Source organism: Ailuropoda melanoleuca, chromosome 13 (assembly GCF_002007445.2).
Source record: "Ailuropoda melanoleuca isolate Jingjing chromosome 13, ASM200744v2, whole genome shotgun sequence".
NCBI lineage: Eukaryota > Metazoa > Chordata > Mammalia > Carnivora > Ursidae > Ailuropoda > Ailuropoda melanoleuca.
Window position 1 is genome coordinate 69574398 of NC_048230.1, and position 25004 is coordinate 69599401.

At 45.9% G+C, this 25004-nt stretch overlaps 1 protein-coding gene and 1 long non-coding RNA gene across 4 annotated transcripts in view; both read right to left on the reverse strand.

The window, feature by feature from the left end:
• Window positions 1-1166: 1166 nt before the first annotated feature.
• Window positions 1167-7619, reverse strand: LOC117795429. 3 transcript variants are annotated; one of them, XR_004619443.1, is made up of 3 exons: window positions 6588-7619; window positions 2090-4503; window positions 1167-1995 (listed from the first exon to the last, which is right to left on the reverse strand). It is a non-coding gene; the product is annotated as an uncharacterized LOC117795429 (long non-coding RNA). The 3 variants fall into 3 exon arrangements; XR_004619441.1 differs by having other exon boundaries at window positions 2090-3227; window positions 4350-7619; XR_004619442.1 differs by having other exon boundaries at window positions 2090-2151; window positions 2256-7619.
• Window positions 7620-8782: 1163 nt separating this feature from the next.
• CHMP4B (charged multivesicular body protein 4B) overlaps window positions 8783-25004 on the reverse strand; it is a 50527-nt gene continuing 34305 nt past the window's right edge. The window contains exons 2-5 of the mRNA XM_011221282.3: window positions 13666-13843; window positions 11612-11726; window positions 10437-10563; window positions 8783-9015 (exon numbers count right to left, since the gene is read on the reverse strand). Of these exons, the coding sequence (XP_011219584.2) occupies window positions 8951-9015; window positions 10437-10563; window positions 11612-11726; window positions 13666-13843 (485 nt within the window). The 3' untranslated portion in view covers window positions 8783-8950. The remainder of the gene's footprint in view (window positions 9016-10436; window positions 10564-11611; window positions 11727-13665; window positions 13844-25004) is intronic.

A 25004-nucleotide genomic window follows, 5' to 3' on the forward strand; every position in this document is an offset into this window, starting at 1 on the left:
AAATTCTGATGCCGATGTTCTGCCAAATGCAGGATGAGACCAGGCCTTCAAGGAGGCTGGAAAAACAGGCAGGGGTCTGCCGGATCCTGCTGGGAGGGTGGAAACTGTGATTCTGTCTAGAGGGCAATAGAAGCTACTGAGTTTTTATTTTTTATTTTATTATTATTTTTTAAGATTTTTTATCTGGGGCGCCTGGATGGCTCAGTGAAAAGTTAAGTGTCTGCCTTTGGTTCAGGTCATGATCCCAGGGTCCTGGGATTGAGCCCCGCATCGGGCTCCCTGCTCAGCAAAGAGCCTGCTTCTCCCTCTCCACCTACTGCTTCCTCCCTGCTTGTGCTCTCTTACTCCCTCACTCTCTTGAAATAAATTTTAAAAATCTTTTTTTAAAAACATTTTTCAAATTTATTTTTTAAAAAGATTATTTATTTATTTCTAGAGAGGGAGAGAGTATGAGCGGTGTAGGGAGGAGCCAAAGGAGAGGGAGAAGCAGACTCTCTGCTGAGCGGGGAGACTGATGCGGAGCTGGACCCCAAGACTCTGGGATCATGACCTGAACCGAAGGCAGATGTTTAACCGACTGAGCCGCCCAGGCGCCCCAAAGCCACTGAGCTTTTAAACAGGAGAGACAGCTCTTTAGAAAGATAACTCTAGCTCTGGTTACTATGAAGGACTGGGGCCCTGGGGAGGCAAGAAGAGTGGCAGAGAGACCATGAAGGTTACTGCTCAAGTTGCTCAGTTGAGATTTAATGGTGTCCTGGTCCAGGTGGTAGCCTGGTCCAGGTGGTAGCCATGGATGGGACAGAGGGGGGACAGATTTCAAAGGTAAATCCTTTATCTCCTTTGAAATACAGGAAGAGGACATTGAAATTTCTGATTATCTTTTTTTTTTTTTAAAGATTTTATTTATTTATTTGACAGAGAGAGAGACAGCCAGCGAGAGAGGAAACATAAGCAGGGGGAGTGGAAGAGGAAGAAGCAGGCTCATAGCGGAGGAGCCTATGTGGGGCTCGATCCCATAACGCCGGGATCACGTCCTGAGCCAAAGGCAGATGCCTAACCGCTGTGCCACCCGGGAGCCCCTGATTATCTTTATTTCTTATCCCAGACTTTTAAAACTTCATGGGATTGTATATGTATTATGTATACAATTTATTATTAGTACAGTGGTACATATATATAATTTATTAATGTACATATATATTAGTATTATATATAATACTTGGAGAGAAATAAATATATAGATAGGTAGATATAGATAGATATAACATATACCCAAAAGAATTCTTTGGATGGGGTGGGGTTTGGAGACAAGATGAGTTAATTCAATTCCTGGCACATAGTAAACACTCTGCTAGCTATCTCCGCAGATTGTATCTTCCAGAGATAGGCCCAATGATACCGTCTGTCCTCCATGGTCTTTGAGAACTAGCCATGCCCTCATCAAGAAGTGGAGTCTACGGGCAGCTCGCTGGCTCAGTCGGAAGAGCCCCTGACTCTTGATCTCCAGGTTGTGAGTTCGAGCCCCATGTGGGGTACAGAGATTACTTAAATAAATAACTTAAAATAAAAAGAGAGAGAGAGAGATGGAGTCTAATTCCCCTCCCCTCGAAACTGGGTGGGTCTGCAACTCACTCGTAACCAGTAAAATGCACTGAAGGGGCTCTGCATGACTTCTAAAGCAAGGTCATAAAAGTAACGCACCTTCCTCACCCTGGCTGGGACAATCCCTTTTAGATCCCTGAGCTTGGACTACATTGAGGCTCTGGTGCTGAGGAAACCCAAGCCACATGGAGAGGGCACGTGCTCCTGCTGACAGTCCCAGCCGATAATCAGCATTAACCACCACAAATACCAAAGGACTGAAGAGGCCTTCGGATGATTCCAGCAGTTGAAGTAATCACCAACCTTCAGGTCTTTGCAGGTGAGGCCCCAGTTATCAGAGAACAGAGATAAGTGGTTCCCATTGGGCCCTTTCCAAACTTCTGACCACAGAATCTGTGAGCATAATGAAATAGTTGCTTTTCACAACTAAATTTCAGGGTGGTTTATTGTGTAACAACAGATAAGCAGAACTGCCATTGTTACGTACCATGGTGTCTTTGTCCACACTTTCTGTGAGGGAACCAAATGTCCCCCTCATAGCCGCCCAAGCTGAGGAGGGAGAGAAGGAAACAGAGGTAGTGAGATGGCTTGGCAGGGGAAAATAGGCAGGGTCTCAGGGTGGAGAGGGCAAACCAACCCCAGAGGGGTCCCACCTTCAAAAGCCCCTTGTGGAAGGAGCCTGACTCCGCTGCATGGTTCTGACACCACCACTCCATTCCAGGTCACGTTGGATGATTCTAGATCCTGTTGCATGTGGCCTTTTTGCTCTCACAGGAAGATTCCCAAGAGAGTTGGCCTCATCTTTGAACCCAAGCATTTGTGTTTTTTTTGGTTTGTTGTTTTTTTTTTTAAGATTTTATTTATTTGACAGAGATAGAGACAGCCTGCGAGAGAGGGAACACGAGCAGGGGGAGTGGGAGAGGAAGAAGCAGGCTCATAGCGGAAGAGCCTGATGTGGGGCTTGATCCCACAACGCCGGGATCACGCCCTGAGCCGAAGGCAGACGCTTAACCGCTGTGCCACCCAGGCGCACCGGACCCAAGCATTTGGTCCCATTCAGAGTTGGTACCTTCTGAGGGAGAGAGGGAAGAGACTCTGTGAGCCTGCCCCTCCCCCACGACTGTGGCAAGGAAGGGCTGTGGGGGGGGGGCGAAGGGGGGTTGGATTCTTGAGGCTCTGCTTCTCCCCAGCTCTGTGAGCCTGGTCCTACCCTGAAATAGTTCTTGGGTGGATAAAATAAGATGAAGCAGATTAAGTGCTTGTTCTTAGTAAATACCTCCTTATACTTGCCATTCTTTTAGGTTGTTGTTCTTATTGAAAAACAACAAGTCCAGGCAAGTAACATTACTGAGCAAGAGAACAGATGTCTGCTCTAAAAGGGGGGACCTTTCCCCTCCGCTTCAGCCCAGAGTTGCCCTGTGGGAATTTGGGCCCAATTTAGCCAGAGCCTCATGGAAGTCTAGCTTGGGATCGACGCAGTCTTGGCTGTGGAACCCAAAGGTCTGTGCTTCTATCCCTGCTCCACCTGACTCCTCTGTTGTCTGAGCAAGGCCAGGATGCAGCTTAGCAGGAAGGAAGGGAGTTGTTTCTGCAGGACCCGGTACCCAGGGCAGACAGGAAGAGACCTGGATAGAGAGACAGGGGAGTTCAGTTCACGTCTTAGTTCTACCAGTATTTGCTATGGGACCTGAAGCACCTTGGTGCCTTCGTTTCCCCATCTGTAATTCATTTCATAAATACTTTTTAAAAATATTTTATTTATTTGTTGAGAGAGAGAGTGAGTGTGAGCAGGGGAAGAGTCAGAGGGAGAGGGAGAGAATCTCAAGCAGACTGTTGAGTGTGGAGTCTAACACCAGATTCCCACAACTCTGAGATCATGACCTGAGCCAAAACCAAGAGTCAGACGCTTAACTGACTGAGCCACCCACGTGCCCCTCGTTTCATAAATATGTAACTGAAGGTCTACTGACTCTGTGTCATTGACAGCCCAGGCCCACAGGAAGCCCAGGGTGGCCTCCAGACCTTTGCGCATGCCACTGAAAACTATCTTAGCTCCTGTCTTTCACTGTTCCCCTTGCTGAGTCCTTAGCACTCCTCCATCTTGGCTAAGACAGTACTTCCTCTCACAAGCCCTCCTGGGGCAGGTACCCTCTTCTCAAAAGGTTTCACTACACTGACTTCCCCGCCTGTCATGGCAATGATGATAAAGAGGATGATGAAATAATCTTCTCCACCACACCATGAGCTGGCACAAAGACATCCAAAATACAGTTGCTGAATGGCCTTCATGGAATAATCAATTCATCTGCTTCTCCTGTCACTAGCAGTGGGACCCAAAGTTTCCCTGAAGCCTCAGTTTTCACATCTAGCAAGTGGGGCTCATAATAGCTGGGCTTCCCACCTCTACCTCAACAGAACTCTCTAAGCCTTGCTTGTGCTTTACAGGCCATGACCTCACAGCTCTATGAGGCAGCACAGTGGATTAAATAGTGTCCCCCCAAATTCATGTCCACCTGGAACCTCACAATGTGACCTTATTTGGAAATAGGGTCTATGCAGATATAATTAAAGTAGAGATGAGATAAGTTGAAGATGAGAGCATATTGAATTAGGGTGGGCCGTAACAATGACAAGTGTCCTTGTAAGAGACAGGAAAGGACACACAGACACATAGAGAGGAAAGCCATGAGAAGACGAGGCATGGACCGGAGTGATAGAGCTACAAGCCAAAGAATGCTAGGAGCTACCTGAAACTGGAAAAGGCGGGGAAGGATCCTCCCTCCCTAGGGCCTCTGAGGGCAGCGTGGGCCTGCTGCTCTTGGACTTCGGACCTCTTAAGCTGTGCGAGAATAGATTTCTATTGTTTTAAGGCACCTGGTTTGTGGTCATGTTACGGAGGCACTAGAAAACGAAAACAGACAGGTGTGTTAGTACTTGCACATTACAGATGAGAAAACAGGCTGAGGCAATGAAATCACCTCCTGAGGCTCACACAGTCCCTGTGCCAGAGAGGCAGGAGCTGAACCTTGGATGCCAGACTCCAGAGCCTTGTGCTCTTGGCCTCTGCATCCTGGCCTGCTGCTGCCCACACAGCAGCCCACTGTCCAGTCTCCACTTGGAAGATGCAGGATTTTACCCCATGGTACTGCTGCTTCTGAAACTGCCACCTCTCACTTCACTGAGGGAATGGGAGGCAGCCTAAAAAGCTTCATCTCTGCCCCTCCTCTGGCCCCAAAACTATTGCCTAAGCAATTGATTTTCTTTCCTTCTTTCCCCTACTCTTCCTGTCTCCCCTCCTTCCTCCCTCCCTTCCCTGCCTGATTCTTAATGACTGTGTAGACCCCTCAGTCTCACGCGCAAGATCCCAATCTAGCCCCAACCTACCTCTCCAGTTCTACCTCACACCTCTTCTCAAGCAAGCCCTTCCCCCAGTCAAATCCTCCTGAGACAGCCCTCACCTCCCTGCCTTCTTGTCTCCTCTCGCAAGCTTCCCTTGGCCTAGAATGCCCCATCCATCGCAGGCACACATAAAAAATCCATTCCTAGGAGCACCTGGGTGGCTCAGTCGGTTAAGCATCTGCCTTCAGCTCAGGTTATGATCCCAGGGTACTGAGATCGAGCCCCGCATCGGGCTCCCTACTCAGCAGGGAGTCTGCTTCTCCCCCTGGCTTGTGCTCTCTCTTGCTCTCTCTCTCTCTGTTCTCTCTCTCTCAAATAAATAAACGAAATCTTAAAAAAAAAAAAAATCCACTCCTTCAAGCCTAGGCTCAAATTCCACCTCCTCCTGGCATAACTAATCAACAGCACATCCCCTCTGACCATACACATACTTTCACACGAACGTCCTTGAGCACCTGATCTGGGCCAAGCAGATCTAGGGGGCGAGGAAATGCAGTGACCTCACTGTCTGGTAAGAGAGTGGGGAATCCTAACAAGAGTGTGGGAAGCGGCAAGCAGAGGAGGAAGCCGCAAATCCTTGCAGGAACAAGGCAGGCTGTGCCCAAGAGAGGAAGGCCAGGGGACTGAAGCCCACATAAAGGCTAGGAGGCAGAGAGCACATGTTGTAGAAGACAGGAAATTCTGCATAACAGTATGCGGGGAAACATGGGGGAAACGAGGGGAGAGTTTCCGGCTCACGGAAGGTTCATGTAAACCATTCTGAGGTTTTGATCCTGTCTACCTTAGTGTTCCAAAGTGTAGCCTCAGCTCCCCTACATCACAATTACCCAAGGAGTTTGTTAAAATGCAAATTCTTGGATCCCCGCCCAGCTCAGGGGTTGGGGCCCAGGACACGAACTTTTAACAAGCTCCCTGGGTAATTCCAACACATCTTAGTTTTCCAACCACAGAAAAAGAAAGGGTGGAGGCAGTTTGAAGGATTTGAAAAGAATCCATCATGGGCTGATCTGCTTTTTAAAAGAAATGGACAGAACTAATGTCATCTGTCTGTTTCAGTGTCTGCCTCTGTGGTAGACACTTGGTGCCACCTAACTCAGCAACCATCCCCTCTTCTCCCTTCTTAACAAAAAGTAATGGGCTCAGAGAAGGGAGGCTCCATCCCTAGCCCAAGGGGAGAATACTGATTAGAACCTTTTGTACAGTCCCCACTTTCCCAGACTCCTTTACAGCAAGAAATGGCCATGCAACAGTTGTGGTCCATGGGATATAGGGATAGTTTGTGTGGAGCCTCTGGGAAAAGTTTGCCTCCTGTTAACATGGGCAGAGGTGAAACTCTGGCTATGCTGATCCTCCTGCTTCTAGATCCTGGGTGTGACGAAAGGCCACTTAGTGACCAAGAGGGACCAAGCCCACTAGGGAAAAGCTAATGTATGGAGGGCAGAACAGAAGGATGCAAAAGTCCTAGTTCTTGAGGACATGGTTGAGCCACTGCCTCAAACCCAGACTCCCCCCATGCCCTCGCCACTCCCATTCAACCCTCCATCAGCCCAAGAGGTCCAGTCCTGGGACTATTAGAATGTAAACACCTTGAGGGCAGGGACTTTGCTGCATGCACTCGCAGTGCCTTGAACAATGCCTGGTACACAGTAGGTGCTCAGTAGATATTTGTTGAGTAAGCTCCGAATGGATAAGTAGATGACTTTACACCAGTCAATTGAGTCATCTGTAGCTTGTAGCCAGGGAATCCTGACACAGTAACTTTTCTCTCCAGGCTGAGAACCTCCTGAAAGCAGGAAAGAGACTGAGCATTACTGAACACTGCAACCCACAGCCTGGCACAAGGACCACATTTAGAGAAATAAGCAGTTATTTCTCAGAGGAGCCCCAGACACCGCCCTGAACCTGGTTTCAGGCCTACCAGAGCTGGAGAGTTGGCCTGTGAGTTCCCCTCATCCAGACCTGGGGTGAGAGGCCCCTGACGCAACCGATGAGAAGAGCTTAAGAATGTTCACTCTGCGTCCCCCAGGGGGATGCAGGGGCTACACCAACTGCCCTGAGAGGGTGGGAAGCTGGCAGCCAAGTGTTGCCACTAGATTCTTCTTGAGGTAGAAAAAACGAACTTCTGAGAATAGCCAGACCCAACGTCACCAAAAGTCATGAATTTTCAAGCCACGGTGGTCAAGTCTAATCCTAAGTGTGGCAGCCAGGGAAGATGAGAAAGGGCATTAGGAATTTCATAGACAGGACCTCCGATGATCTGGTCCTACCCCCTTGTTTCACAGATGGGAAAATGAGATCCAGGGAAAGTGGGCAACTTGCCCCAGAGTACCCAGTGAGGGATGGCGGTGTTTTAATTGTGAACTCAGGGTGATTTTAATCTTTTTTTTGGGGGGGGGCAAAGGGAGAGGAGAGAGAGAATCCCAAGCAGGTTCCACACCCAGCGCTGAAAGCTTAATTGACTGAGCCACCCAGGAGCCCCAAGGTGATTTTAATCTTAAGAGGTTTAGGGATGGGCATTAGAGAAGGGATCCTCTCAAATTCTGCCAATTGGCATGCAGAATTAAGAACAAATGTTCATAGATCCACTTTTTTGAAGAAGGTCCATAGTGTTCATCAGATTCTCCAGGGGGGTATAAGACTAAAGAAGAGTAGTGAGAGTGGAAGAGCCTGGGCCAAGGTCACATGGTGAGTCACTGTAGACCTGAGACTACCACTTGTGTCCTAGATTCTTAGTCACTGCCCTACGCTTTCTCTCCATGGGAAAGGCCATTTTCTTCAGTGCACCAATGTACCAGATTGGTTCAATAAGCCAATGCACCAGGTGGGCCTAGTCAGTAGGAAGACCATGGTTTCTAACAGGGGCGGGCAGGCTCTGCTGTCCTGAGGGCACTGCCCACAGACACTGACAGAGAAGAACTAGGGAAGACCATGGAACTGCACAAGAACCACTCACTCCTGAACTGTACCTAGAGGGTCCCCAAGTAAGATGAAGGCCATGGATCCATGCCCTCTAGAACTTAAAAAAATTTCTAGTAAGATGCACTCTGTTCTTTGGTTCAGATTGTTGATGCAGGTCATGCTCAAGTTTTGTGTAGGTTTCCACAGACTCCACTGGACACCACACTAACCTCGAAAGAGTCAGCTCCCGAAGCAAATGACAGATTGAACACAACAGCAAAGTATGAAAATTAATTGAGATATTTAATAGACAGTGCAAACCATAATTTCATCTGAATATAAATGTATGCACATGTTTCCAATGAGTTATCTATCAGTTATCACAAACAGCAACAAGGACCTTAGAGCTATGTTAGAAAAATGTATAGCTGGGATTTAACTCTACAATCTCACTTGCTCTCAAGAGAACACCATCCATTTCAAATCAGTGTCACAAACTCCAAAAGACCAAGGAAGTAGGAGTAAGGGGTAGGCAGAGTGGTAAACACAGGGGCCAGTACACAGGTGATGGACGGAAATACAGTTCTCAAGGAAACCAAAGTCAGATGCATTATTACAGCTAAGGACAAGGAAAAGCCTATGGCTTTTAAAAAACTTTTCTGGCAGTACCAAACAAGTCTTACAAAGAGATGTGCGACAAGTCAACTGACTTAAAAGGACAGAGGCTACATTTTCAGATCATTTCAACTGCAAACGGTCGACCCTTTCCATTGAGGTTCAGCAGGGGAGTTAGCGTAGTCCAGAAGCTCAATGTTGGATTTGCAAATACAGTTTATTTTACAGAAATTCAACATTCCCTCCCCCCTCCCCATCCCGCTGGGTGCAGACCATGCTATGCAGAGTGAGCAGTGATGCGGCCCTACTGATTTGGAGGGAGACTCAGGAGCGATGGAACCTGCCTGCACCATGTCCTGCCTGCCCCACACACGCACACGCCTGCCCGCTGCACAGGCCACCAGAGTCTGTCTGGGCCCAGCCCGCACTGGACCAGTTACATGGATCCAGCCCAGTTCTCCAATTCCTTCATGTCATCCTCTTCCTCTTCCTTCTTCTTGGCTGCGTGAAGAGACAAAAGGCTATTTAGGAGGGCTGGTTACAGTGCTCTCAACACATTGTGGCTGGGTGCCAGAGCTGTGCTACATCGTGTCTATAATAAACAGCCCTGTCCTTGCACCCAGCCTCATTGCCAGGCTATCAGCAGACTGTTTTTCTGTGCCTGAAAGCTGCAACATAAAACTCCAGATAACGGGCACACATTCCAGGCACCTCCCCTCCACCAGCTTTAGGGCCAGGCAAAACAAGAAGAGTCCGTCAGAATTCGTCCCAGAGCATTCAAGGAGGGGGAAATCAGGAAGAACCCCAGAGGAGATCTAATCCTTGCCAGCACTCCCCCTCCACTACAAGTGGCTTGAACCACCTCTCCACACCCACAGGTGCCCTCCCCCTTTTAAAAGACTTTATTATTTATTCAACAGAGAGAGTGAGAGAGCACAAGCAGGGGGAACAGCAGAGGGAGTAGGAGAAGAGCTCCCCGCCAAGCACAGAGCCTAATGCTACAAGGCTTGACCCCAGGACCCTGGGATCATGACCCGAGCCAAAGGCAGATGCTTAACCATCTGAGCCACCCAGGTGCCCCCCACAGGTGCCCCTTAAACAGTGTTTGGACCCCCTTTGCCTGAACCCACCACAGGCTGCTGACTCAGCTTGAGGGGCCATTTCTTCTTGACATGGGGGAGGGTAAGAGGACTACAGCCTTGTTACCCTGCTCCCCAGGCTCTCTCTCCACGCCAAGTCAAACTTCTGTACCTTTTCTAGAAGTTTAGTGTGGAATACTTCTATCCAAGGGTGAAATTATAGAAGAGGGAGGGGAAAGAAGGAGCAGGCAAAAAGAAATGAAGGTTTTATAGAACCAGGTCTCTAAAAAAGCCAAAGATGTTTCCTGTCCACAGTGGCTACCTCTGAGGCCCCAAGTTTTTGCCGGTGTGCACAGCACAGGATATGAGACAGGAACTAAGAGCTTTCCTGGAATTAAACCCTCACACCTTCTCTCAGGGCCTGGAACTTTCTCTTATTTGGTGACATAGGAAAAATCATTCTGGAACAGTGGTTCTCAACGGGGGGTGATGCCCCACACCCTGCAGGGGACATTCGATAGTATCTGGAGACATTTTTGGTTGCCACAGCTTGGGGGAGACAGAGCCCAGGGGTGTTGTGTAAACATGTGTAGTACATAAAATAACCCCTCTCCCCTAATACAAACAATTACCTGGCTGTGTCAATAGTGCCGAGGTTAAGAAACCCTGTTCTATAGAGAAATGAGGAAAAGACAGGTGATGATGTCTTCGTGGCTGTCATAACAGATCTTCTGTGATTCTCAATCCCGGACAAACTCAGGACCCAAACTGAGGCCAACCAACCTCAAGATTACCCACTACATGGCACTAGGGGTGTGTCATGACTGGGTAAGAAGTACTCACTGGGTTTTGATGGTAAGGTTACAGAGGGAACATTTGGTAGAGGGACTGTTTCGGGTCCACTGATTTCCAGCAAATTCTTGTCTAGTTCCTCCTGTTCTAGTTCTTCTAATTCTGCCATGAGCTCATCCTGGTAAAGGAAACACAAGAGTGAGAGATATGTCCCTGGGAATCCTACCCCCTAGAGCAGTCCCTCTTTCCTGATGACTCAGAGGACACACAACCCTTCTAAGAAGGTCAGAAGGAAGATGAACTCCAGGTCCATACTCTGTGACTCAAACCCTAAACATGGTTCTACTGGTGAACATAATACACTGTCAAGCAGTTACAGAGTCTATATCCAGTGTCCTCCACTAGCTGTCAGCATTTTGAGAGAAGGGACTGGATCTTTTCATTCCTCTTTCTTTATCTCAGAACTGGGTACACTCACTGAATGTTCAGGAATATTTGCTGAATCAAAATTAACTTGACTAAGTCCATCAAATTTCGGTCTGAAAACATGAAGACCCTGGTGCTGGAAGCCAAGTCTAAGAGCCACAGGCTGTTTTCTCAGCTATACAGTGGGAATCAGACAGCACAAAGAATTAGGTTCAATGGAGAGGACCTGACTTTCAGCAGACTCAACTCTAACACAGAATGAAATATCTTCAACAGGGCCTGTTACTGTATTTTAAAAGCCCAAGAGATTCAAAATACCAATTGCTACAGCAGAAACTTGTAGGTGGCCAAGTTCCAGATGGATCCCTCAGGGGTCAGATATAAATGCTCCTTCCTTGGCTTCATCTTTACCTCAAATCAGAGTTGCCCAAGGGCAAATCCTGTAACCTTCTGCAAGGAATGGTCACCTCAGCTGCCCCAGCTCTGAGCCCAGGTCCCCCATGAAATGTGTAAGTTAATTATTTATTGAAACCAATTATTGACCTGAAGCCTGCTGAGGGGTCCCAATGAAGGTCCCTTTACTCAACCTAAACTTCTATCCCAAAGAGTGAAAGCCATTTCTTAAAATCCAGAATTAGGGAGAATTAATACCACGCCCTATTTATGTCTAAGACTCCGGAGGAATGAGAACTGGTGATTTCCAAACCACATATACCCTGCCGGAGAGCCTTCAACAGCACATCAAAGGGCAGCCCGGGTGTCATTTGTGAAGCTTATGTAAACTGCATGAAACCACTCACCTCATCAAACTCTTCTCCAAATCCTACAGGCTTTGAAATAGCTGTTGAAATCTCCTCTGCAAGTTCTTGCTGGTCAGCAATGTCCTGCATTAACTCATCAACTTTATCGATGTCCCTTTAAATGAAATGGACAGATGTCATATTGGACAATCGGTCTTTGTAAAGAGGGTCTTTGAGGCAGGAACAGAAACCCCACTGCACACAATCTGGTCCCTACCCCTACCCCCTATAATTATTCCCTGTGAGGAATTACTTGTTTGTCTTTATTATCTTTCTCCCCCTTTTAAAAGAGAATCACAAAAGCAAGAGGATCAAAGTGTTCTTAGGCATCATCTAGTCCAACACCCTAAGGAAATAAGGCTTAGCGAAGTTAGATGCCACATTCATGATCTCTCATGTAAGCTAGTAATAAACATGTCAGATGAGACTAGAGGACTTTAACTCCTGGGCCAATAGCTCTTATTCAAGCTCAAGGGTAACTCTGTAACTCTGTACAGTGAAAGATAAAATCACAAATCACAAAATATAGCTGTGCCACTTGATAGGTCCTTCCCATCTACTCAAATCCACTTATGGCTCCTCTAGTAGGCCCCAAAAGAAAGGGAAACATGCAGAATTACTTTCTGTGCACTGCTGATCTTATAAACATACAATTAATCAGTACTTCAAAGCATGCACAGTGGGTTACTAAGATGTACTCTGTGCTAGGCATCTTGGAGAACACAGAAATGGAGCAGACGTGGGCCTAACTTAGGAAGCTCAGTCCAATGAACATCCACCCTCAGATAATACCTCACTTATTTAAAGGCTACTTTTTCTGCAACCCCACATTTCTAGAGCAGAGATCAGCAAACTTTTCCTGTAAAGGACCAAACAGGAAATATCTTAGAATTTGTGGGCCATACAAACTGTCATGAACAGTCAACCCTGCTGTGTAGCACAAAAGCAGCCACAGACAATATGTAAATTAATGGGCATGACTATGTATCCATGAAACTTTATTTACTAAAATAGGTGGCAGGCCCAAAGGCTACATTCTGCCAATCCCTGTTCAAGAATATGGCTGAGTACTGCCAAGGAAGTGAAAAGGGCTTCAAACACTCCCCAAATATATGCTGCCAAGTCCAAGCACTACAACAAATGCAGAATTTGTTCATAGGAGAGGACCTCATTTGGAACCTAGTGTTACCCTGGCCTTTAATTACAACTGTAACAAGATTGGTTATCTAGTTTCTTAGGCCACTGTACATGAGAAGTAGTCACACACGGGAAGGATTGCTAAGGTCAGGAACATTGTTTTTAAAGATTTTTTTTAAGTAATCCCTATACCCAACTTGGGGCTCAAACTCACAACCCCAAGATCAAGAGTTACATAGCTCTACTGACTGACCCAGGCACCCCAAGAACACTGTTAATATGACAGCCAAAGACTGAGAGCAAGAGAGGAGCCAGAAAATTCCACCAAAAGCAAATATAGGAACAGAGAGATCTGAAGCCCTTGGATACACCACGCTTTTCAGGACCCCTGACAGCATCAGGAAAAAGACATGAACACTGATTCTAATCCCAGTTCTATCCAAGCTCATCCATAACCCAGGGCAAGTCACCTCCCCTCTCTGGGACACAGCTTCCCCACCTTGATAATCAGAGGCCTGGGTGAGAGGACTTTCTAAGGACCTTTCTAGCTAGAAACTCTGCCCATCACAATAACTCTCAATCACTCAGAAATACTGTTTCATTCTATGAAATCTTTTTTTTAAGTGGGTCCATGCTGGGTTCAAGCCCCAACACAGGGCTTGAACTCACAACCCTGAGATCAAGACCGGGGCTGAGATCAAGAGTTGGATGCTTAACCGACTGAGCCACCCAGGCACCCCGAGATCTTTAGGCAACAGGGTACAAAATCCATTTTAAAAGGGGTTCCAAAAAAGAATGCAAATTAAAACAAACTCAGGTATTTGAATGGATAAATCAATGGGTCGCCCAAGGCCATGTCCTGGGATTGAGGCCCTGCCATATGGATGCCCCCCCTCCACCAGCGGGTAGCCACGTACATGTTGTCGTGGGCAGCCTTCATGGCCTTAGCAGCATAGCCCATGTTCTTGAGCACCTCGGTGTTGGTATTGGCATTCTCCAGGGCCTCCCGCTGAAACTCGATGGTTGATAGTGTGCCATCGATCTGCGCCAGCTGCTTTTCATACCTCTTCTTGCGCTTCAGTGCCTGGAGGGCCGCTGCATGGGGAAGAAAACAGGGTTTCAGAGAGCCTGACACTGAATATCCTAGAGTTCCCTTGAGTCTTTGCCCTAACTGTAATAAATGCACCTCATTTTTTGCTTCCACTATAACACAGGGTTAATAATCTCTTCTACACAAAGAACACATTCAATTTTCTATGAAAACTATAAAAAATCCACATACTTCAAAGTGCAGCAAAGCACACAAGCTCAAGTTTATACTGTATAACCACAACCCCACAAATCAAAGCATTGAGAGGTACCGAGACGGAGGATGTGTTTTGAGGACATACGGCTTTAGGTTCAAATCCCAGCTCACGGACTTAGGTGAGCTACTTAGCTTCCCTGATAGGTTCCCTGTGAAGAGTAAGTGAGATAATATATACGGACACCTAGCACAACTTAAACATAGTGGACGCCAAAAAACAGCACCTCTAATTATTATAAAGCAGCTTTAAAGTATCATTTTATGCCAACTGAATTATAAAAACAATAAATAATAACTATACTAAATACTGGATAAGTTAGGGTTAAAATGCTCTCTCACACATAGCTGACACCCGTAAGCTGATATACTGATTCTGAGAAGCAACATGGCAACACACAGCAACAGCCATAATGTTATTCCTGCCCTATGACCCAGTAACTTCCTTCTGGAAATGTATTCAACAGAAGCAAAAATCCTCATGCCCAAAGATGGTTACTGCAGCATTTTCTATCATAGAAAACACAACACAACTAAAATAAAGACAGAATTCCCTGCCAGGGACAAATCTAGAGTCTGACCCATTTGGTCAAGTCAATGTCATCATCTATCTTTATCTATCTATGCTTCCTGGCCTGTTAAGGCTGTAGAGATCATCTTGTTCTTAGATCCAGTCAGGGCAAGCAATTTGACCAAGGTGAATCTGTGGTAGAGCAGGAGCCAAAAGCACATCTCCCTACTCACAACCCAAGGTTCCTGCCCCTTACCATCTCAATTCCCCTCTTTGTACCTAAAGGTATCTTCAGTACACATCTTAGATGGGCATCAAAGCCAGAACGAATGGGTCCCTACCTTGGCCTGGATAGCACTAGTCTTAGACACATACGAACACTCATATGCACCCACACATGCTCCACCATGTCCCTGAGCTCCAGACCAGAGCCATCTTGGGCAGGCTCTCAGGAACATGCAATCATCTCCCTTACAGGGCTGTGGTTTCTCCATATATCACATGAACAGGTCCCATGCTCCTTCTACTCATGCTTCCTGTCAGACTAGGATTGCATCCTGAGAACCATCTGCCAAGGGACTGCAGGTAAGCAGCCCATACTTCCTCTAAAATGAGTAAATAAAGCCACTAGGAAAATTCTTCCAGCCAGACGATAAAGCACACTAATGAGAAATTGCAAAAAATGTGAAGAACAATGAAATGTGCTTCCTTAAAAGCTGACAAGACATTCAACCTGCTATCTCCCTTGCTTCCTGTGTGAATGGCCTATGACCTCAGCAAATCCAACCTGTGTCACACCCAGGGTCCCCAAGACTCCTTACTGAACACCTTCACCTGCTAATACCAAGTCATACATGCTATGTAAGTACCTCACAAAACAGAAACCCTTTAAGGTAGAAATGACCACCCCTTTTAGTAGATGAGGAAACAGGTTCAGAGAGGTTACGTAATTCAGGTCACCAAGTGGTAAGTGGCAGAGGGGATTAAGCCAAGGGTGGAACCCCAAAGTCCATGCTCTCCCACTCTAACTGTTATGCCTTCCACTTAATGTAAAAGACAGGATCCTGCCCTGGAGAGGTCATCCAATCCAGCGGGGAGTGTCAAGGAGACTGTGGGAACACAGAAGAGGGAGTGTGAATTCAACATCATTCCTTTGCTTAAAAACCCTCAACAACTCCCTGTACCCACATGACCAAGTCTCCACATGGTTTAATATGGCCTGTAAGATTCTGCAAGGGACTGGGACTGTCACCACAGGCTGAGTTCTGGGAGACCTTTGCTATTGACCATCATGGCAGAGGGAAGATATCCTGGTATAGAAGTGCTCAGGGCCCGGGGTTGCTTCCTTGTGCCTTCCTTGGTGCTGTGTTACCTTTCCACAGAAACGAACTCAGACATATCCTAATCAACAAATGATTCTCAAGTTTTCTCAGGCCAATGTCCTACAGATGCCTCTTTCCCAGGTCCGCCTCAGCCATCCCCACCACCCATGGCATAGCCCAGCCTATAAAAACTTGTCTGCCAGGTTCATGAGTAAAGTGAACAAGGTGTCTGACTGCCTGCTGTGTGGTGAGCAAGCAAGATGGCTGTGGCAGTCCCATCCACCTTCTCATTTAATCTTCCTGCAGCCAGTCATGAGGCAGAGATCCCAGATCTATTACTAGCAAAGAGACTGGGGATCAGAAAAGTGAAGTGGCCCATCCAAGTCATCCTGCTGTTAGGTGGAGAAAGGAGGGCTCAACCGCTGGTCTGTGTAAACCCTCAGAATGATGGCAAGTGACACTGGAACAGTTCTCAAGAACAAAGATGGAGATGACACACTGCCTTGCTTTTCATGTCCTGAGTGCAGCAGGAGCCTTGATTTTATTCAGTTAGCTACATTCTGCTTTTTGTTTTTTTTCTTTTTCTTTTTTTTCAAATTTTGTTCTCGTTTGTTCTTTGTTTCCCCAAACCCTTGTGTAGAGGACTGACTTTCAATAAATCACAGAGAGGGAGCTGCTCTGCTTTATATGAAACCCCAACCCAGAAGCAGGGTTTCCATGAATGGTTTGGCACGAGGTTCCCCATACATTCTGATTTTTAAAACCAAATTTATTCTTTCCCTATTAACACATTAGATTAAGAACTGCTTTAATTTTTTTCTCTAACACATTTTCTTTTCTTTTTTTAAGGAAACACATCCTTTTTTTCCTTTAAGATTTTATTTATTTATTTTTGAGAGAGAACGTATGTGCTTGAGCACACATGGGGGGGGGCGAGGGAGATGCACACTCCCCGCTGAGCAGGGAGCCCGATGTGGGACTCGATCCCAGGACCCTGGAATCATGACCTGAGCCGAAGACAGACACTTAACCAATTGAGCCACCCAGGCGCCCTGTAATACATTTTCAATTGGCAGTGACTCCTTGTATGCCAATCTTATATTTCTCTGATCTCCACATTACTTCTAAAATTCCCCAAGCAATAAATAACCTGGAAGCAAATACCCAAATATATCAGAGAGGTAAACAAGAGTCCCTCCATGAATGAAACATTTATATTATTCATGTTTACAGACCAATATCCAGCACAATGGCTGGTACACAATAAGTGCTTCATATATATTAAACTGAATCTCTAATTTCATCTGTATTTCAAGTTTTTCATGTATTTTATCCAGGGTTCCTCATGTGGGGTACACCCATATTTTATCTCCTGTGTACCTCTGACTCAAAGGAGAAATGATAATGTCTCATTGAAACACTAGCTAAAACAATCATTCGATAGGATTCTTTCCCTACATCCCTCCTGGCCCATAAAACAGGAATTTTTATAAGCATGTGCCCTTCCCTCTATCCTCACCATAAGGTGTGCTCTTGGAGAGGAAGAAAAGGGCCTGAGCAAACAGCCTGGCCCTCTACGACTTTTCCCTCCTGCCTGCAGAGTTCACACAGTCTTCCTCTCCATACAGTGAACTCTCCAGGATGGTACCTGGCAGGGACAGTTGATTTATTTACCCCAATTTAACTCCTGTGTGTACTTCTCAACTAGTTAAGAACTCTGAAGAGAAAGGGTACACTATTCATTTTCTCCCTTCACATGTGGCTCATGAGTAGTCTTTTTTTTTTTCAAAGAAGATTTATTTATTTATTTATTTATTTATTTATTTATTTATTTGTTTGTTTGTTTGTTTGTTTATTTTAGCGGGGGAGGGGCAGAGGATGAGGGAGAGAAAGTCTCAAGCAGACTCCTCATGGAGCGTGGGGCCCAACGCAGGGCTCGATCTCACGATCCTGAGATCAGGATCTGAGCTGAAACCAAGAGTCAGCACGTAACTGTGCCACCCAGGCGCCCCTAACATAATCTTGAAATTAGGGGCACCTGGGTGGCTCAGTGGTTAAGCTTCTGACTCTTGTTTTCGGCTCAGATCATGATCTTAGGGTGTGGGATTGAGCCCTGTGTCAGGCTCTGTGCTGAGCATGGAGCCTGCTTAGGATTCTCTCTCTCCCTCTGCCTCTGCCCCTCCTCCTGCTTGCACACTCTCTCTCTAGAAATAAAATCCTAAAAAAAAAAAAGAAATTAGACATGAGGTCACCATTTGGGCTACAAGAATATGTGTAAACATAGAGATTCATAGCACTTGAAACACTTCATATTTTAGAAACGTGTGGCAGAGGGGTAAAGTATAACTTAGGGCAAACTAAAGGAGTAAAATGACACTCTTCCTGCATACTGCTACACTTAAAATATCATCCATCCCAACCTTATTTCTGACCACAGGAATTTACTTCTATACGTAGCCAAGGTTTAAAGGGCCGAGCCCAAAGTTTTACATAAATATATGCTGGCTCTTAGTGTCTTGCCCTTTATGTCTCCAAATTCTGGATGGTTGGGTTTAAAAAAACAAGTACTGGGGGGCGCCTGGGTGGCACAGCGGTTGAGCGTCTGCCTTCGGCTCAGGGCGTGATCCCGGCGTTATGGGATCGAGCCCCACATCAGGCTCCTCTGCTATGAGCCTGCTTCTTCCTCTCCCACTCCCCTGCTTGTGTTCCCTCTCTCGCTGGCTGTCTCTATCTCTGTCAAATAAATAAATAAAATCTTTTAAAAAAAATAAAATAAAATAAAATAAAAAAACAAGTACTGGGTTCTTATTACAAGAAAAAAAATGTAACTGTGTGAGGTGATAGATGTTAACTAAACTTATCATGGTAATCATTTCATAATACATACACATATCAAATCATTATGTTGTATAGCTAAAACTAATACAATGTTATGTCAATTATATCTCAATAAAACTGGGGGGGAAATGAAAAAATAAAAACAAGTACAGGTTAACAAGGAGTTCACCTAAACCAAATATTCAAAGAGGTGTCCAAAGAAATACCTTTCCTGTCAAAGAACGCCACTGTCATTCATAAACACAGTGGCTTTAACAGTTGAAATCTAACTCAGGCCAACAGAAGTTAAAGAGGCTGCTTTTAGATGGAAAAAAATAGTCCTTGGAATCTCCATATTTAATTATGCCTTTGCCGGTTCCAAGAGAGTAATTACAGCAGCAATTACGGAATCTAATAACCAGCTTTATTGGCTCTGAAAGCTGAAGCAAAAACAACTCCAACCATGTTGAAATAAACATTGGTCTCCAGACAGTTGCTTCATTAGACACTCTAAACAGCTATTTGGAGGAAAAATACAAAAGAGATACCCTACGAAACAGAGACCAGCTGAAAAGACATTCACCCAAGACTGGAAACTCCTTCTGCAAGGCACCTGTTAATGACTGTACAGAAACCATTTTCAGAGAACACATCAGTTCAACACAACTAGATAGGATGCTCCTTTCTCTTAAGCAAAGGCAGACTTGACTTCTCCTTGAAGAATTGCTGAGGAGGGCAAGTTTGCCTGCCCTGGTCTGGGGGCATTCAGTATAGGAGACACAAACCCAAGGCATCTCAACAGATGCTAAAAAGTCATAACTGTACACTCATGACCAGTACAGAGAGATTTCAGCATTGGTGGGAAGGAGGGCCCAGTAATATCCTCTCTTTGAATGAATGAATGATGGTGTCCTTTCAAAGACCCAAGATCCTACATCTGGGTTCACCTAGCAGAAGATACAAGGACTAAGAGAGAAGGAGGAGAGTGCCATTCCTTTCCCACTCTCAGCACACGGCAAACACCAACACACTCCAGAGGACATTTGTGTATAAACACAAATGCAACACTAAGTGGGGATTCTGAAGAACACTCAGCAGCCTGGTCATGGCAGGACCACTGGCAGGCAGGCAGGCAGCTGAGTGAAGCTGAGGGAGCCCTGCTTTGCCTGCATCTAGCAATCATTCAGATGTTCCCTGTTCATCATACCCATGAATAAACCTCAGATGTTCAGGGCACCCTCAGCCAGGAGAACCACATCTGGCCTTCGATCCACTAGTCACTGTGCTGGGGTCACCTGTCATCTGCCCAGTGTATGTGTGCAAGAAAAGACCCAAAGTCAAAACCATCAAGTTAATCACCAATGTCAAAGAAAGCCATTCTCCTCCAGGGACGGTTATTAGTAAGCATCCCTGCGCCACAAGGCATCAGATGTCCTGCCAGACCCTGACTAAATGAGTTATAATTTTGGCGTCAAAAGGGGGAGGGGTGCACACTGCAAGTATTCTCAGAGATCCTGAAGTCCGACCTGTCTCATTAGGTGACTGAGGAAAAACGATGCCCAGAAAAGGTGACACAGCTTGCCAGGATCACCCAGGGAGTTAGAGAAAGAATCAGAACTAGAACCCAGGTCTACAGCCAGGGCTCTTTCCACCACCTCAACTCTCTTATCTCCAAATTAAGTTGCTCAAATAAACCAGCAGTTCCGCCACCATAAGGAAAACAGTCTACTAATGCTCTTTCATCCAATTTCCAAACTCTGCCCTTTGCAAACCCCATTTAAAGCTCATGCTGACACATGAAAGAACCAGGAAGCTACCGATATTCTCTCCAAAGTCCCCAGTTAGAAGAAAAAGAAAAACGAATGGAAAAAAGGTCCAATATCCACCTGGTTCCAGAATAGTTTCCCTAAATAGGTACTGTTGATCTTATCCACAGTTTCAGAAGATAGGGGCAGGGCTGGGCTCTCATTCTGCTACCCTGTACAGAAGTGGCACGGGGCACCTGGGTGGCTCAACTGCCTAAGCATCCGACTCTTGGTTTCAGCTCAGGTCGTGATCTCAGGGGGGTGGGACTGAGCCCTGAGTCAGGCTCTGCACTGTGTGGAGTCTGCTTGAGATTCTCTCTCCTGCTCCCTCTGCTCCTCACGCTCATGCTCTCTCTCTAAAATAGATAAATAAATCTTAAAAGAAAAAAAAAAGCGGCAGGAGTAGCATGGATCTACAGGACCTACAGAAAGGTCTCAGAAACTCAAATGTGCCTTCACGCCCAGACAGAGGCTGTTTTATGTCCATCCTCACTCAGTATCCCGAGGCTCACCTGCAGAAAAGAGGGCCTCATCCTGCAAAAGCCTTGGAATGCTGTGTTGATGCCCACACAGCTGAAGAGAGGTGCAGCCAGCATTTTTCAGAGCAGCCTCCTTCTCTGTGATGTATCTCCCTGTTCCCCTAATTTGCTCTCCATGGCCTGGAGCTAATGTGCTCCATTTAGAGATGGTAAAATAAGTACTTGTGTATGACCAGGCAAGTAGAGTCTGAAACACTGCTGACTTCATCAGCAAACACACAGGGAGTACAGCACTCACTGCAAGGAAAAATTCTAGAGAGAAAGAAAGAAGCCCCTTACCTGTTTAATGGGGACAAATATGAAAGAAATAAGCCCCCCAATTAACAATCTAACACTATATCAAATTACTCCAAACCATTTAAACAACACATAGAAAGTATGTTCTGCAAAGGTCAGATAAAGGCATGATAAGACACCTTCAAACAAGCTTAGGAAATGCTAGGTCATGCCAAGTTAACATGGTCATTTAGGGAGTCCAGACATTCAACTCCGAGCTTCATTTCCACTATCAAAGTAAACCCTGAGAAATTACTGAACCTCACTAATTCTCAGATAATAATACTCATCTCAGAGTTGTTTTGAGGATTAAAATGAAATATATGTGAAGCACCTGGCACAGGGCCAGAAAGGCCAAGTGCTCAGTAAATGTTGGTCACTGGTCTTATTATTAACTGCAGGACTTCTCAGAGCCTGTTTGTTTGGTTTTTTTTAAATATTTTATTTATTTGACAGAGAGAGAGAGAGAGCCAGAGAGAGAGGGAACACAAGCAGGGGGAGTGGGAGAGGAAGAGGCAGGCTCCCAGTGGAGGAGCCTGATGTGGGGCTCGATCCCATAATGCCAGGATCACGCCCTGAGCTGAAGGCAGACACTAATGACTGAGCCACCCAGGCGCCCCTCAGAGCCTGTTTTAACAGAAAGCGAACCACTACCATTACCACCACCAGGCCCTCGCCCACAAAACAATTTAAAATCACCTTGATTAGTTAGCCAACATAAGCTTCATCATCCTTTGTCCTGGCTGATGCATACCAGCACTGGAACACAGAGAAAACATGGAGCTTGGTGTCAGAATCCTGGCTCTGACACTGGCCTGGGGTAAGTCATTTCACCTCTTCATCAAATGGAAAAATGGGAGTGATAGTGCTACCTCAAAGATGAATGAGAAAGATAATCTCTCTGAAAATACTCAATAAAGGTGAGTTTTCTCTCCATCTTGCCCACTTCTTTAACCTTCTGCCTCTCTCTCTTTGCCTGTGTCTAATATTCTCTCTGGGGATCTCTATATCTTCTTTTCCCTGCGCTGTTCCCCCGCCTAGCCCAATGTGTCTCTCCAAGAAACCGTATATAGCTGTGGCACAGTGGAGAAAAATGTATTATAGAACAGCAGCTAACACTTATAAGGAGTTTCTTGGGTAGCAGGCACCATGTGGTGCTTTGCATGTTCACTGGATCCTCCCAATAACCCTGCAAAGTAGGTACTGTTATTGCCCCCGTTGACAGATAGGAAAATTGAGGCTCAAAGAGTTTATCGCTTGCCCAAGTCATATGGTTAGACAGTAGGAAGCCTGGGATCGATGCCAAGCTGCCTATCTGCAAAGGGTGTATTCTTGCTCCATGGAGGAACATCTACCCTGCACTGAGCAGGCAGATGGCCTGCTTTTGCCTGAGCCTGGGGACCTGAGAGCCTCCCATGCCTTTCCCACCCAAAAGATTCCACAAGCGGGGCGCCTGGGTGGCACAGCGGTTAAGCGTCTGCCTTCGGCTCAGGGCGTGATCCCGACATTCTGGGATCAAGCCCCACATCAGGCTCCTCCGCTATGATCCTGCTTCTTCCTCTCCCATTCCCCCTGCTTGTGTTCCCTCTCTTGCTGGCTGTCTCTATCTCTGCCAAATAAATAAATAAAATCTTAAAAAAAAAAAAAAAAGACTCCACAAGCTAGCAGTCTGGCACCAAGGGCCTCCACAGGCAGCTCAGCCTGCCCAGAAACACTTGACTAATTGGTAATCCATGAGGGTAGGCAGTAAAAGCCTTTGGCTGAAAAAACAAAAATTTTTTTCCAGTGGATTTTAATTAGTTAAAAGTATATGTGATAAAATCCAACAATAGCTCCTCCACATTTAGGTTGACAATTCTACAAAGCTGGGGAGACCGTAATGAGTTGTTTCCTATTTAAAGACTATCTTCTTCCCTCATGCCTGCCCTGTATCTTCCCTAGGTCATAAGCTCCTCAAGAATGGAACCTACATCTCTGTGCCCCTAATAGCACTGACACAAGGAAAAGAGAGGGGGTATTCCAGAATGCCCAACTTTGCCTTGTCATTTCTTCTGAAGCCAGTGGGCTCTGCCCTCTGTCCTCTCACCCTATAATGTCCTCTAGATCTTTTCCCAAGACCTAAAATAACTTCCCCTCTGTATTATAGAAGACCCAGGGACTACAGCTACAAGAACTTGGTAAAGTTTCTCAAACTTCTGTCACTTGCCTACCTTTTTTTTTTTTTTTCTGTATTAACTCCAGTCGGGATGCCTAAAACTCTTTTTTTTTTTTTTTTTTTAAGTAATCTCTACACCCAAATATGGGGCTCACAACCCAAGAGCAAGAGTCACATGCTTTACCGACTGAGCTAGCCAGGTGCCCCATGATGCCTAGAACTTTAAAACCAGAGTCCAGGGGCTTGTTTAAGTGCTAGTGAGCCTAGGACTTCCCCTTGTGACTACGTCTGAGAAGAAGTAGCAGAGACCCAGAGTAAGCAGCAAATTGTTCCGACTGGACTAGTGGGAGGGGCCCAGGCCATAAAGAACAGAAAATGGCCGAGGGAAGTCAGGCCCAGCCAGGGGTGCAGTGCAAAGGCCTGTGTGGCTGCCTCCTCTTGTTTCTAAAAGGGCAGCTGATGGCTTTCCAGGGCTCTGCTGCAGCTGGCTTCAATTTGGGCAGGAAGAAGAGGTGTTTCACTTCCCAGATACAGCAGGCAGCCAGGGAGGAGCTCTTGTGACAAGGATAACTCAGGGCCAGATGGGGCAACTAGGATCCCAGGAAGGAAGGTGATCTGGCTTTAGTTATTGAGGGCCACAGTCAGAGAGCCTGTGCTTTGGGATCCAAGGTCAAGGTTCAGAAGAATTTCATTTAAATAGCTATCACAAACTAAAACTGAGCACCCATGAAACCCAAAGATATGTCTTAGTTGTTCCATGTCTTAATTCATAAATTTGAATGTTACGTATTTCACACAAAAAAATCCAGATTTTTGGCTTCCTTTCGATAACACAAATTTTCTGGCAACAATCCAATAGAATTAAGTAGCAGCCATCCTTTTAAAAGGGGTACATACTGTCTAGTTCACCTCAGTGTCCATCACTGCCCACTCTCATATACACGGCCATGTTACTCATTTACATGTCCTGACCACTCTTAGGTCATTAATCTTAGATCTGGAGGAAACTGTTATGAATTATCTGGGACAATCCCCTGCTTTCAGGCAGTTAAGGTTATTCCCAATTCAAAGACAAGCAACCAAAGGTTTAACAACTTGCTCAAGGTCACAAAGTTAGAGGTAATGGTCAAGGAAGAATCCAAGCCAGGTGCCCTGTCCCTTGGGACAGTGCTCTTTCCACTATTCTCGGGGAGACTTGTGTCTAGACAGAACCTGAAACGTGGGTCCTATGATCCTGGATCTAGCTTCCTGATCTAAATCTATCATGATCAAATTATGACATTGAGCAAGTCCCTCTTAGGGCTCATCAAGGACATAGGAAGGGTGGATTAGATGCTCCCCCTAAGGTGTTCCTCCAGGTCTAATAATATATGAACCTGTATAGTTCTGAAATTTCTGGTAACTGATTAAAACAAACACAAAAGGCTTTTTCTGACTGATCCTATGTGATCTTGAAAATGTAATTAACATCAATATACTCCATTTCCTGAGTATTTCACATAATCAAGTTTTTCCTGTCCAATAAAAT